This window comes from Anastrepha ludens, chromosome 4 (genome assembly GCF_028408465.1).
Source record: "Anastrepha ludens isolate Willacy chromosome 4, idAnaLude1.1, whole genome shotgun sequence".
Lineage (NCBI taxonomy): Eukaryota > Metazoa > Arthropoda > Insecta > Diptera > Tephritidae > Anastrepha > Anastrepha ludens.
The window spans coordinates 32,526,568-32,540,683 of NC_071500.1; the positions used below are offsets into that span (position 1 = coordinate 32,526,568).

The window sequence follows — 14,116 nt, forward strand, 5'->3', positions numbered from 1 at the left end:
TTGTCGTTGGCAATGAATCGCAGCACGCTTTTATACCGTTGGGAATACTAAGGGTGCTAAGCAAACACACGTGACACCGATGTGGAGAATTAAAAATTGCATATCTTTGAACTGATAACAATAATTTTTATCAGAAATTTTTATCGAGTATCCCATAAGCCCCCGAACAATGCCGAAAAATACTTGGCTTAAGAAACGAAATCTTCCTATCGAAAAATTAAAAGTTCACTATTGTTTACGGTTAATGTGGCATTATTTAGTTTATAATATGGTAAAGATCGCAACTTCAGTTTCTTCGAGGTTGTCTAGACAATTTCAGTTCCAATGGCTTAAATTTTCTAATTATAATTAATAAATATATTTTACTGACATGTACCGATTGATCCAGTCTGTAGCTCGCATTCTGCAGATCCGAACCGATCATTGAATAATGAAAGAAGGGAAAATCTCGTCCGTGAATAATAATAAATAAAGAAACACATGGGGTACTGTTATTTAAAGTGAGGCTAACTCTACTCATAATATTTTATGCAAAAAAGTTGAAATTGAATAATGGGCGAAAGCAGCTTTGCAAGCAACAAATAATGTAAAGCAGATTTACTGCGACTACATACCCTGATTTTAATTCCCCGCCATCTTTCGCCAATTATCCTAATTCAACCTTTTTGCATGAAATATTAGAGTCAGGCCTTAGAAATCTCTCGCATTTCTTCCAAAATTGTTCAGGATTATGAGGGTGAGTGCTAAATTTCTTCTAAGACACAGGAGGAATGAGATACGAGCTACAATCTGCGAAGGTTGCTGAAGAACATTTCCGAGAGAATAATTACTAATCTAATTGAACCTTCCTATCCTCAGACAGAGGAGCAATGAGCTACAAGTCAAAATCCGCGAAGTTTACTGAGGCATATTTGTAGCTTCCTATGCTCAGACAGAGAAGGAGTGAGCTCTCAGCAGACAATGGCACGCTTCCACTTATACATATGTACATATATATATATATATATATATATATATATATATAATTGGCGTGGACATCTTTTGTGGGTGTTTGACTGAGCTCCTTCTCCTATTTATGGTATGCGCCTTGATGTTTTTCCACAATTGGAGGGACCTACAGTTTCAAGCCGACTCCGACGGAGGGTTGCCATTGCCTGCCATGGGGCGACCGCTATTAGATACAACTTTTTCTTTATTTTGATAGTCACGCATCAACCCATTCGACTACGGGGGCGCCAAAAGAATACCGTAGTAAATTTTCTTCTTCTTCATCTTTTATTAGGAACTTTTTCCTGTTAGTAAAAACCTCATTTTGTTGTTATGTTTTCTGTTAGATGAAATCATCTTGGAAACTTGACGTCCATCATTCGTTCCACCTTCTGGGTGGTTGTCCTTGTGGTTGAGCTTTCGAAACTATTTACTTTGGCTATTCTGATGCACTCTTCTTTCAACATATTTTCGCCAGTCTTTTCCTCTTTTTTGGATGAATTTCTTGATAGCCTCAATTTCACAAACGTCACGGTTCTCGGCAATCGCTTTTCTATCGCTGTTGAAATAAACTACCATTGTTTGAGAGATATACAAAGTGGCAATTTTGACATGAGAGATAGAGATCGCGAAGTGGCATTCGAAAGAAATTCGAAGATACTGAACTACATCAATTATTGGATAAAGACGCTTGTCGAACCTTTGATGATGTGTTAAAGAGTTAGATGTTGACAGATCAACCGGCGGTGAACGTTTGTAGTAGGTAACTGGGTGCCACATCAATTGAAGGAGAGGGATGTCAAGAGACGTTTGGTTACGTGTGAGATGCTTCTTGAACAGCAGCAAAGAAATGTTTTCTGCATCGCATCGTCACTGGCGGTGAAAAATGGATCTATTATGATAACCCTAAGCGTCGGAAATGTTGGAGCCTGCCAGGTGAACCAGGTCCATCGACAGAGAAAAAAATATTCGTGCTTCAAAGGTTATGCTATGCATCTGGTGGAATCAGAAGGGTGTCATCTGAATTATGAACTCGTTAAGCCAGTTAAGCTTATGAACTCCTGACGATCGTTACTGACTGCACCTTAAACGTTGAATCGAGCTCTCAAAGAAAAGCGGCCGGAATGGGACGGTAGACATGACAAACTGATTTTGCTGCATGACAACGCCGGGCTGCACGTTGCTGAATCGGTCCAGAAATATTTAGAGGGACTGAATTGGGAAATTTTGCCCCACCCACCGTATTCCACAGACATTGCACCTTCGGATTATCATCTGTTATGATCAATGCAGTCGCAAACTGGCTCAATGAATGGATCAAGTCAAAAGAACTCGAATTTTTTGTCAGAGAAATGCGGCCTGAAATATTATATATTATTTAATTGTTTAAATAATTCGTAGCTTTGGCTGAGACTAAGGAAACTATACCATACCTAATAATTAATACCATTATTTACAGATATTTTTCAAAAATTTTGAAATCGTAATATAGTAAATTCACAAAGAGGATTTTGATATTTATCATTTGCGATCTTTCATATTTTCGCTCTTTTTGAAGGTCGCTATACTCGCTTAGGTTGTAAGGGAAGATAACTTATGGGAATGCATAATTGTATAAAAAAAAATATCAAGTCGCTCAAGTTTGTCATCGGAGGCAGCGGCAGCGGTAAATTAAAATTAAATCTACTCACGAAGAATTAATTTTGTTAACGCACTTTGCTGGTTGTGTGCAATCTCATACAATGCAGTGTATTTTAATTTTGGCAGCGAGTGTCGCCCGACGAAGTTTGATTCAGTTTGCACTATAAATTGGATTCTAAAAGATAATGGGTCACTAACTCTGGGTAAACTCACGACTATTCATTCATTCTGCATTGTGTGCTTTGAAATGAAACGGCCTTATAAAGTAGAGCAACTTCTAGTGTCCCCATCCACATTTTTACATAAACTTTTCCGACTTGCATAGAAGAAAAACATGAAATATTGCGTGCATAAAAAATTGTTTTTTTTATTTAAAACATTATTTAAAGTTACACCAATTTAATTCTTCAATTTGGAGCAGGTTTTGATATCAGAGGGATATTGAGTGAACACCGAAATCAGGTCGGTTACAGTGGAGACAGCGCAACCGGCATAGGTAGCTGGAGTGGATGGCAATTTCTTCGCCAGACTAATAGTCTTAGAGACCTGTCCCTTCAGTGTAATCATTTTATTTATCAACTTTATGAAACAGCTGAATGGAGTTGCCTTAGTTCCATCGGTCGCATCGTCGAGAGCACCGTTGTTGCAATCGTTGCTGTTCAGGTGGATGAGGTCATTGCAAGTGATTACAACCGCTTGTACTTGGCTAATAAGTGCGGTAAAGCTCTTCAAGGCGCCAGTGTTGCAATCCTTAACGGCATTGAGGAAATCTACTGCAACATTGCGAAGGTTCATGACTGCTTTGATGGAACAATTAACACCTTTCAGAGTACGTAAACTGGCTTTGAGAGTAAAGTAGAATATCCATAAAATAGTGAATGAGTCCGCATCAGTGATCTCGTCGGCGAAGTCCAAAGGAGTGAATTCCGCTAGTTCTTCATTTTCAATACTTCCCAGCGAATAATCAATATCGGCCTGAGGATAAAAGGATCGAAAAATTATTGCTGTTGAAGATACACTTATTCTGGTAATCGAATATTTTTACTTACCGCGGCTACTGCCAAGCACAGTCCAAGGATGAATGCAAGCACAGTTAACTTCATTGTGATTTGTTTGAGTTGTAAGCACAGTTGTCGTTGGCAATGAATCGCAGCACGCTTTTATACCGTTGGAGAATACTAAGGGTGCTAAGCAAACACACGTGACACCGATGTGGAGAATTAAATTTTCCATATCTTTGATGATAACTGATAACAATAATTTTTATCGAGTCTCCCACAAGCCCCCGAACAATGCCGAAAAATACTTGGCTTAAGAGACTAAATCTTCTTATCGAAAAATTAAAAATTGACTATTGTTTACGGTTAATGTGGCATTATAAAGTTCACAGTACGGTAAAGATCGTAACTGTAGTGATGTTTGTGATAATAAATATATTTACCTTTGTTTATTCAGCGCGTTTTAACACTTCGAATAGCTTCGAATAGCTGTCTAAACAATTTCAGTGCCAATGGCTCAAACTTCCTAATTATAATTAATAAATATATTTTACTGACATGCACCGATTGATGCAGTCTAAATAATGAAAGAAGGGAAAATCTCGTCCATGTATAATAATAAATAAATAAACCTATGGGTTACTGTTATTTAAAGCGATGCTGACTCTACTTATAATATTTTATGGAATATAGTTGAATTTGAATAATTGGCGAAAGCAGCTTTGCAAGCAACAAATAATATAAGATGGAGCCACTCGTCTAAAGTCACATGCTGCCTATCTGACACAATAAAGCCAATTGTGTTGTAAGGATTCCTCTTCTGGCAGAACTCGCTGGAGAAGACGACACCGGTTAAGTAGCTAGAAAGTGTCCAAAGTTCAGGCCTCATTGGAATAAGTAAGCCGCTTGATACCACTTCTACTCTAGCGCTAAATTCAATACTGAATGTGGTACACGTGGACACCGCAAGCAAAACCGCCGCTGCAATCCGATTGAGGTGTTCGGGTCACAAGCTAGACTTAGTAGCTACGGATACTCCAGTATCCATAGAAACTTTGAGTTCATTCTCATAATGACTGATCAATGCACGTCCGAGCGGCACTTTTTCCATTCACATTCTCTCAAGGGCAGAGTGGGAAGGTTGCAATATTTGGAGACCGGTCATGGTAAACATGTTTGCAAATGGCTCGAAGTTAGATTGAAGGGTTGGTGTAGGAGTATTCTTGGAGGAGCTTCCCATCAAGTTGAAATTAAGGCTACCGGACCACTATAGTGCTTTCTAAGCGGAAGTAGCCGCAATCAAGGAGGAAGCAGTGGATAAGTTGCCTACTTTTGGAATTACTGTGAGGGACAGCCAAGCGGCAATTAAGGACCTGGCGTCGGTATTGCCGTGTTCGCAATTCGTCGGAGAATGCCTGATTTCTCTCTCTACTACACCTGAATACCTCGATATAAATGTAGGAACTCCAAATAAGAAAGCTCTAAGAGGATTTAAAATTGCACACCTACATAAGATCCATGCGGGTTTCCTCTTCCCCGCGGGTACTGATAGTATCAAAGATGATGGACTAATAAACGGGATGAGATTATTGGAGCCATGCACATTATAGAGCTCATAAAAATATTATACAACAATTGCGTTGGTTTCATACACATCGAACATCTATTGCAAAGAAGTTTCTGTTCAGCAGCCAAGAAAGAAAATAAAGCAGACTCGAAAGAAGACCATAAGCGAATGAAAGAATTAAGTTCAGAAGGATCTGTCAGGTTTTGACGCAAGAAGTAAGTATGTTGACGAGAGTATTCGCTTCCGACAAATGATTTTGAAAAAGATGTAATGAATATGACACGCAATCAATGAGAACAGCTAAGGAATTGAGTTTGGATTTCGAAAATACGTAAACGAATGCCTTTGAGTACTTGGTTTTTAAAATATATCGAAGTTTTCTAAACATAGGTACTCACATCAAAGGCAATTGAGGAACTTTATAGTATATCATTTGAGGATTTTTCTGAAATTTTCGTTTTTAATAAGAAAAAACACGATACACTATGAATTGGGCATCGACAATTTGTGTGCTAGTTGTTAAATTACGTTCATATTTTAAATCTAAATTTTCATGTTCCATCACTGGCTTGTGTTCAAGTTTTATTCCTTTTTGTGGTGGCTACTTTATTATCGTCTGCCTTTTCCAAGTTCTATTGCTCTTTCCTTAATGTTATTTTATACAATTGTAAATGACGTTTAGTGTGTGAATGAACAAAAGTAGAAAAGTCAATTATACACAAGACGTTGTAGTCCTACTTAGCGATATATGCGGTTACACATACGTTGAGTACATATGCATGTATGTATGTATATATGTAAGCACCCAAGTTATTGAACTAGTGTAATAAATTGCTTGCTTGGCTAGCACTTTGCTGCAAATACGAACTCATCCGGAAATGGTTAGAAAATCACTAGTTGATAGTGGTTTGATAACACAGGCCGACAAAATTTAACCAACATTCAGACCCAGAAACCAGACTATATATTTCCGAAGGTTTATGATGCGCTGAATCCAAATCTGGCCTCAGAATTGCTCTATTAGTTTGAGTTTTCGAGATATCCTAACCTAAAAGTGCAAAAAACCCCATTTTTGCCCATATTTGAGGTTATGTAGCCTTGCAGATGTTTTCTTTCACCAAAATTAAAGGATGGCATCTTTAAATACAATCCCTCTTTTTTCAAATGGCGTTTTGTTGGCTCAAATATCATTTTTTTTCGCAGAGATATCGAGTTTTGAAATTTTCATGTTTCGAAATTTTCCTACACCTGAAAATCGATTAAGATAACATAGACATGATATATTCGATTACTAATTTTCTTGAACTATCTAACCTTTGGGTACCGAGTCACACACAGCCCTAACCCCTAGAAACCACCCCTATCATACCGCGAGCAGGCTAACCCACATAACCGCAAGCAGGCTTTCCCACAAACTCCAAATTTACATACTATTAATCCATATATTTCAGGCCCTCAAACCCAAGAAAATTAGTAATCGACTATATCATGTCTATGTTATCTTAATCGATTTTCAGGTGTAGGAAAATTTCGAATCATGAAAATTTCAAAATGCGATATCTCTGCGAAAAAAAATGATATTTGAGCAAACAAAACGCCATTTGAAAAAAGAAGGATTGTATTTAAAGATGCCATCCTTTAATTTTGGTGAAAGAAAACATCTGCAAGGCTACATAACCTCAAATATGGGCAAAAATGGGGGTTTTTGCACTTTTAGGTTAGGATATCTCGAAAACTCAAACTAATAAATTAATTTTAGTTATCAATCCGAATTTTGCATAGACAGAGAAGCAGATATTAGTTTAAATTATTTCGGATACTTTTCCTTGTAGACTAGTGTAATTCGTAGTTATAAAGGAGTTATATACAGGATTCAGTATTTAAATCTGCTCTTAAACAAAATACCATTTTTATTCTATTATAATCACCGTTTAGATAGATTTTGCCTCTCTTGTTAGATTAGTCAAGTGAACCAGGTGTTTTGATCATGGCCTTCAATTTTTCTGAAAATTGGTTTACATTAAAGTGTAACCAATTAAAAAGGCCATAAATTTATGAATGAAATGAATCGGAAGCTGCCCGAATGTGATTAGATGGTATTTTGGTCCACTCGCGGGCTGGTGAATCTTTCAGTTCGAACCTTGACCTCCAAAATGGCCCAAGAAGAATAATCCATCGGATTCGTGTCTGATGAATTTCAGAGCCTTTGTGTGGACATTATGAAGTTCGGAACATTGTTGTTTAGCCATTCTTGGTTCACTCGAGCTTTGTGAGACGGTGCCGAGTCCTGTTGAAACGTCCATGGTCTGCCACCGAAATGTTTGTCTGCCCACGGCTTCACAGCAACCTCCAGAATACTTTTTCGAAGAAAACGATTGGAGAGCGCCCATCTGCGGTTACAGTGATCATCAGTGAGGTTACAGTGGCTCAATCGATTACTAAAATTCTCGTACGAACGGTCGGTCAAATAAGCCCCATCGTTTTGTGAGTTTACGAATTGCTCAATTTGAAATATTTTCTCGTCAGAAATCACAATGTTCGGAAATTGACCGCTTTCGACCAAGGATCAACTCCTTAGCTCTCTCAAGTCTGACTTGTTGCTGCTTTGGTGTTATGAGATCATGAGCCTGTTGGATCTTGTAAGGCTTGACTTTGAGATCATTTTTCAGTATACGGGGGATGCTACGGTCAGATATTTGCATTTCTTTCGCCATTCTATTGAAATTAATGACACTATTAAATAGAACTATTTGGCCCCCGAGCTGAATGGTTTTGGGCGTGAATACCATTCGGAAGTACGTAGGTTCGACTATCTGTGCATGATATATTACATCAGAATGATGCGACAATTTTTTTCAATAGCTGTCGCCCCCCGACATTTGTGTAACAACATCAAGACGCACGTCACAAATAGGAGGAGAGCTCGCCCAAACACCCAAAAAGAGCGAAAATTATAAATAAATAAAAGTATAATTAAAGAAAAGAGTGACAAACCATCGAGTATATATATGAAAAAGTTCCTAATAAAATAGCATCTACCATTCCGAGGCAGGTCTCTTCATTTGTGCAACAAAATAAAGACGCACACCACAAAGAGCCCTGCCAAACACCCTACGAACCCACCTATTTGAATGCACAAAAGGATAATCAAACATGTCCTGACATATGTTGCGCCCTTCTGGTGGAAGGAGATAGAGATCCAGCTCACGCAAGCAAACCTTAACGACTAGCCGGCGTGGTCATTACACTGTGCCACGAAAATTCAGACTATGGAAGTGAGATGATCAACAAACATACAAGGGCGGTGCACTTGACTGTGAGGGAATATGACGTGTGATTATCTCAAAGTATTAACTACAAACAGCAGGGTACACCCCATATGAGTATAGGCACACAGGTAATGAAGTGTCAGATATCCTGCTTGAGCCACGTAGCGATTTATAGGCACAAAACACTTGTTTGGACTGTTATTATTATTATTTTTTTGTTTTGGGTGAGGGGGTGGAAAAAGCTCAATGGATTATCAAAGCTGCCGTCGCAGCAATGGTTTGTCCGAATACTAAAAAACTCTTCCTCGTTTAGAAGAGTCGCTTAATCTGGAACCTCTTTCTCATTCCTTCAGAGTGGCGTTCCATCTTCCTCATTGCAAGGCCTTTGTGCCTGCGTCCAGGTCCTGCTTTTTTATCAGAAGAATTCTTTTCGCGAAACGACGGATGATCCCCACGTTTCCTCGCTACTTAGCATCTTGTCGATTACATTTTCAGTGGTTATGTGACCGACTATATTCTCCAGCGTTCGACGTTCTTGTTCCCAACGCATGAGTGCTCAGAGTCATCTCCGCATATGCATGTGGGGTGTTCGCTTTTACCCATTGGAGTGTTATGGAACTTTATTAGGGGGAGCAATGGAGCATTTGTCGATTTAAGCGAGCGCAAATGACGCTTTTTGCAGATTGTACGAGAAAGAGCAGAAGACAACAGAGCTAAAGAAGAAGTTTCTACAATTTCTATATTACTCTTTTCGAGTTCACCGCACCTGCAGGCACCCGAAGGTTCGGCGTGAAAATTTTTACCTCGGCGACTATGTTGATAAATATTTGGGCATCGCAAGCCCGTGCGTTATAATTGAAGAACCAATCAACTTGAAGTTCAGAAAAAAGGCTAACTAGTTCTGGCTCCAGCTGTCAAATAACCAGTGTTATTTATTGCATACGCATACTTATTATTTCCTGCTTCGCCTACTTTGGTGATTCTTTACCTTCGTCACTTGCACCTTGCCTTCGCTTGATTGCACTGCACTAATTTTCAACGTTCGCTTCGTTGATGGTCGCGCAACCGACTGAGGATATAAAATGCGCTTTCTTAGCTAATTGGAATTGAAACATAAATTAAAAGTCGGAAACAGAAACATATTCGCCAACACTACAACGAAAGCAAATAAAACAACAACAAACGTGGCCATCAATGCTGGACTGCAATATAAAATAGGAGCACATTGTAATATGGGTGTGTGGTAGGATATTACGAAACGTCTCATTTTACTATTTCTTAGGCTATGGCTGTCCTTTCGCCTTTGCCTCGTCCTTTGATACTTCAATTTGCAGCCAACGTCACGTTGCAACTTTTGTGGTAATGTGCTAACATTACCATTACTATTTTTTTATTATTATTGTTGTTGTGGTTGCACAACAATTGCCCGCCAACCTGGTCCTTTCGCTCATCGTTTCGTTTGCTTCCTTGATTCGCCTTTTGCTGTTGTCAGAAGATTAACTGTTGGCAATAATTTCGTTACGCTTTAGCTTTGTTTTATTATTTTATTCTTTGGTATACTTTAAGGCGTTATAGCCGTGTATTTTTGTTAGTATTTCATTTGAGTGCATGTGTGGCTTAGTATTGTTCTTGTGTGTTGGTATCGTTGAAGTGTGACTGTCAAAGATGAATGTGGGAGCAATAAGCCTTTGATTGGTTTCGATATAAAAATTTACTGCTCAAGTGTTTTACAGTATTTCGACTGCCATTGGTGAGTGAGTACGTTTTAAGTCAGAGAACTAAATAGACAGTAGTGGGTTTGAAAATCCGGAAAAATTGGTTGGTTGGTAGTTGCGAAGCCTGACTATCTACTCAACATACATTTTAAGAAGGTTTCCAAAGAACTGGTTCTATCGTCTATTGTCATGAAGCACTCGTATTTTTAAACCACTTGTGCTTGTCGATGAATTTACTTACGAGTATATTAATTAAGGAACTTTCAGTGGTCACATTTAGATTTAGTTTTAGGAAGTAAACAGCTATTATATCTCAAGGCTGGACGTTCAAAAAAATAGGGTACGTAGGTTTTTTTCTTAGTGTACTCAAGTTTCGAGTTCCGCCTTCGAGCGTTGTATTTGAAAATACATTTGATCGCTCGCTAGAGGACTTCGGTCGGTATCTTGTGAAGAACTTTAGTAATGTTGGCATTCAATGCCTCAATTGGAGCTGGTTCATTCATAAAGCATTAAGACTTTGCATACCCCCACAAATAAAAGTCCAAAGGTGTGATATCACACGATCTTGATGGCCAAACTACTAGCCCGAGACGAGAGATAAATTGGTCACCGAAACGACGACGCAGTAAATCCATTGCTGTCTTGTAGGAACCAAATAATATGGAAATCACGGCCTTCAATTTCCGGCATTAAAAAGCCATTTATTATTATGTCTGGTCGCCTGGAACCAGTAATTCACAGTGGACGCAGCTTCAGACCTGCCAAAATGTCTCTTGATGCCCCCGATACAACACGTACACGATGAGGCCCATATGCTGCCTGTGAAGGAGCATAACAAACTGTTCAGCCAGCAGTTTCTGCTAGGGTGTTACCACAGGCCTCACCCATGCAGATATTTGCTTGAGCCTGAGCCACCTCCTAGGCACGTCAGTAGGTATTTCCTCAATTACGCGGACGAGATCCACGACAAAACAGAAAGACAGCTACTGGATCGGACAGTGTGCAAGCAGACCATAAACGACATTCATAGGGAGACCTTTACCACCTTCTTAAGCTCCCAACCCTCGAATGCCGTTATCGGAGTCCAAACTCCATAAATTGCAGACGAAGAGTTCTAACTTCCCCGAGAGTCTCGCGTAACTTGGCACAACTACGTTTTCTATACTGTAGCAGGTTAAACTCCTACTTATCCAGAATCGACCCCGACATACTAAACATATGTCCGGCATGTGAAGGCATCAAACCCACTCATCTACCACCCCTCTCCCTCTTGACCCAACCCGTTGAAACAGCTAGTTTGCTAGGCCTACCGTTAGATGAGCTAGACGAAGACGACCGGTGATTACACTACACTGACAGGGCAAAGTTACTGCTACAAAAACAGCAAAAACAGTGGTAAGCATCGCTTTCAAAGATCTTTTTCCGAAATGGAACAGGGTCTGTGTATAGATTAGAATGGGTTGGAAAAAAATTCCCAAAAGTTCACTTTTTCCACCTCACTTTTCCTCACTTTTTCCACTTCACGCAGGCATATTAAACTATAATCATGTTGAGGTTCCAATGCCACACTTGACTTCTCAAACACAAAGGGTGAGGGAGAGTGAGATCTTCGTATAATTAACGGATTTAAATTTGCAATAACGAGTTTGTATGTATTTAATTTTGCGTTAAAAATGGCATCTAAGGTATTTCTAAATACCGTCAACTTCGTACACTAATGAAAATATCAATAAATTGGAAGAAAAGTTGATCAATAACTGCAAATTAATCATCAGAGAGCTGACAAAAGAGTGCAAACAAACGAAGTAGAGCCGGCAAGGGATTGAAAAAAGAGACTGCGTTGATGTCACCAAAGGTCTCGTTGATTTCCAAGGCTGATTCCCACCCAACATTCATCAAACACATCATTACTGGAGACGAGACGTGAGCTTATGAGTACGACACGCAATCCAGGCATTAGGCGAGTGAGTGGAGAGCTCTGAATAAACCAAGACTAAAAAACCACGTCGTTTCCAACCAAAACAAAAAGCGATGCTTACGATGCTTTTTACGGATTACAACGGTATTATAAACTCTGAAATTGCGCCAGAATGTGAGGTGAGGTTAAAAAAAAACGATTATTTGGGCGTTATGAGACGTTTGTGTGAAGAAATTCGCAAAAAAAGGTATTTATGTGAAAACAATTCGTCAATTTTGCATCATGATAGCGCACCGTCGCACAGTTACGAATCATTATCCGTGAATTTTTGACCAAAAACGAAACGAAACTGACAGCCATCAAATTCACCTGACTCCCTCACATGGTTGCCTGCGATTTTTTGCTGTTTGATCGAGTCCAATAAGCACTAACAGCCGAAAGGAAGTAATGGCAAACTCGAAAACGGCTCTGGTGGCTATACCAAAAATGGAGTTCCAGAAATGTTTCGAGAGCTGTGCGTTTTACTTGATGTGGAGTACTTTGAAGGCGATAAGTAATGAGTACTAAATTTGTATTTTTAATTTTCTCAATATATTTCGGGAACTTTTTGCGGGTGGGATTACGCGACAATAGTTTAAGTAGGGAACATGAATTGATGTACTCTTGGTTGAACTAGTTGGGTGGTTTCTCTACTGGGTATTTTTAACCCTAACTTGTGTACGTATTAAGAAATTTGAGAAAAATATTTAGTGCTTCTAAGCGCATTAAGTGGTTTATATTTTACGATGGGAACAGTTGGTAAATTAATAGTGGAAAATCGATTAATTTTTATGACTTTGTGACTAATAATAACTAATATGTATATGCACATAGGTTGGCTGCTTTCGCTGTAGGGAAATTGTTCTGCTCCAGGTTCACTATTCTAGGTAGATAATTTTTCGAATGAATTAGCTAATTTCAGTTTTGCATAAATCAGGGATATTGTAAAAAATTTTGAAAAGCACACACTGGTCTTAGGAGAGATAGGGACAAGCGTAGTATCACAATGGGCTATAAGCCTGAGTGTATCCCACCGGGCAACCGCTTCAATCTAACCTAACCTAAAGAATGTCGTCCACTACCGTAGCCGAGCGGATTCGTGCTTGACTATTATACGATATACCATATTCAAAGCCCATAGTGGGGGTATGAAATTTTGAAATAATTGTAAAGTGTGTTTTCTGAGGATGTTCGTCCTCTGAGTATATTTCCGCTATGAAAAACGTAAGGAGTACCACTGTACTTAAAGGCCCTTCCTTTTGTAGAAAAACACCAGACTTACAAATTGGAGGAAGTATGTACGTACATACATATGTACGCGCTAGGGTACTGTCGTATTGATTAGAGCGCCCCCAGGTTAAATAGAGAAGATACAGTAACTTTTTCACTAAAAGCAGTCTGAATTGGCGAAAATGGTTGAAGGGTATAGTGTACAAAGAAGATAATGACAGGTTATACTCATCTGCAGCAACGAGCTTGGATAAGAAGTTTTAACATAAAAGCTTTGGCAAAATTCGTAATATAAAACAGGCCTTAAGAAAGACTTGTGAGAATGAGCTGGTTAATCTTTTTACTAATAGGCACAAGCATTTATCAACTTCGAAATTATGAAGCTACATCGAAAATGGGCAGAATTTATCAAAAAAATGGCACAGATTTGGTTATAATGGGATAGACGCAACAATATTAACTGAATCGTTGAAATAGAAAGATTTGTTTGAAAGAAAGTATGGACCTGAAGACTGTAATTACCGCACTCGGTACAAGGACGAGTTGGACCCATTTATCAGCGGTGCAAATGTAGTCAGCTATATCTAGGCCCAAAGGTTTCGTTGGGACGGCCATATTTTACGAATGAGCAACGATAGAGCTATAAAAAAGATCTTCGAAACAAATCATAAGATGACAAAAGAAGAAGCCAGCCGAGAAAATGATGGAGAGATGTCATTGAAGACGCTTCTGGAGCTATGGGCATATCTGAT

At 39.0% G+C, this 14,116-nt stretch overlaps 1 protein-coding gene across 1 annotated transcript; it reads right to left on the reverse strand.

Moving 5' to 3' along the window:
• Window positions 1–2,986: 2,986 nt before the first annotated feature.
• On the reverse strand, window positions 2,987–3,745 carry LOC128861540 (uncharacterized). The gene is made up of 2 exons (XM_054099741.1): window positions 3,678–3,745; window positions 2,987–3,603 (listed from the first exon to the last, which is right to left on the reverse strand). Exons 1-2 carry the CDS (start codon window positions 3,729–3,731, stop codon window positions 3,028–3,030), a joined length of 630 nt encoding a protein of 209 aa, XP_053955716.1. The 5' UTR covers window positions 3,732–3,745; the 3' UTR covers window positions 2,987–3,027.
• Window positions 3,746–14,116: the final 10,371 nt, after the last annotated feature.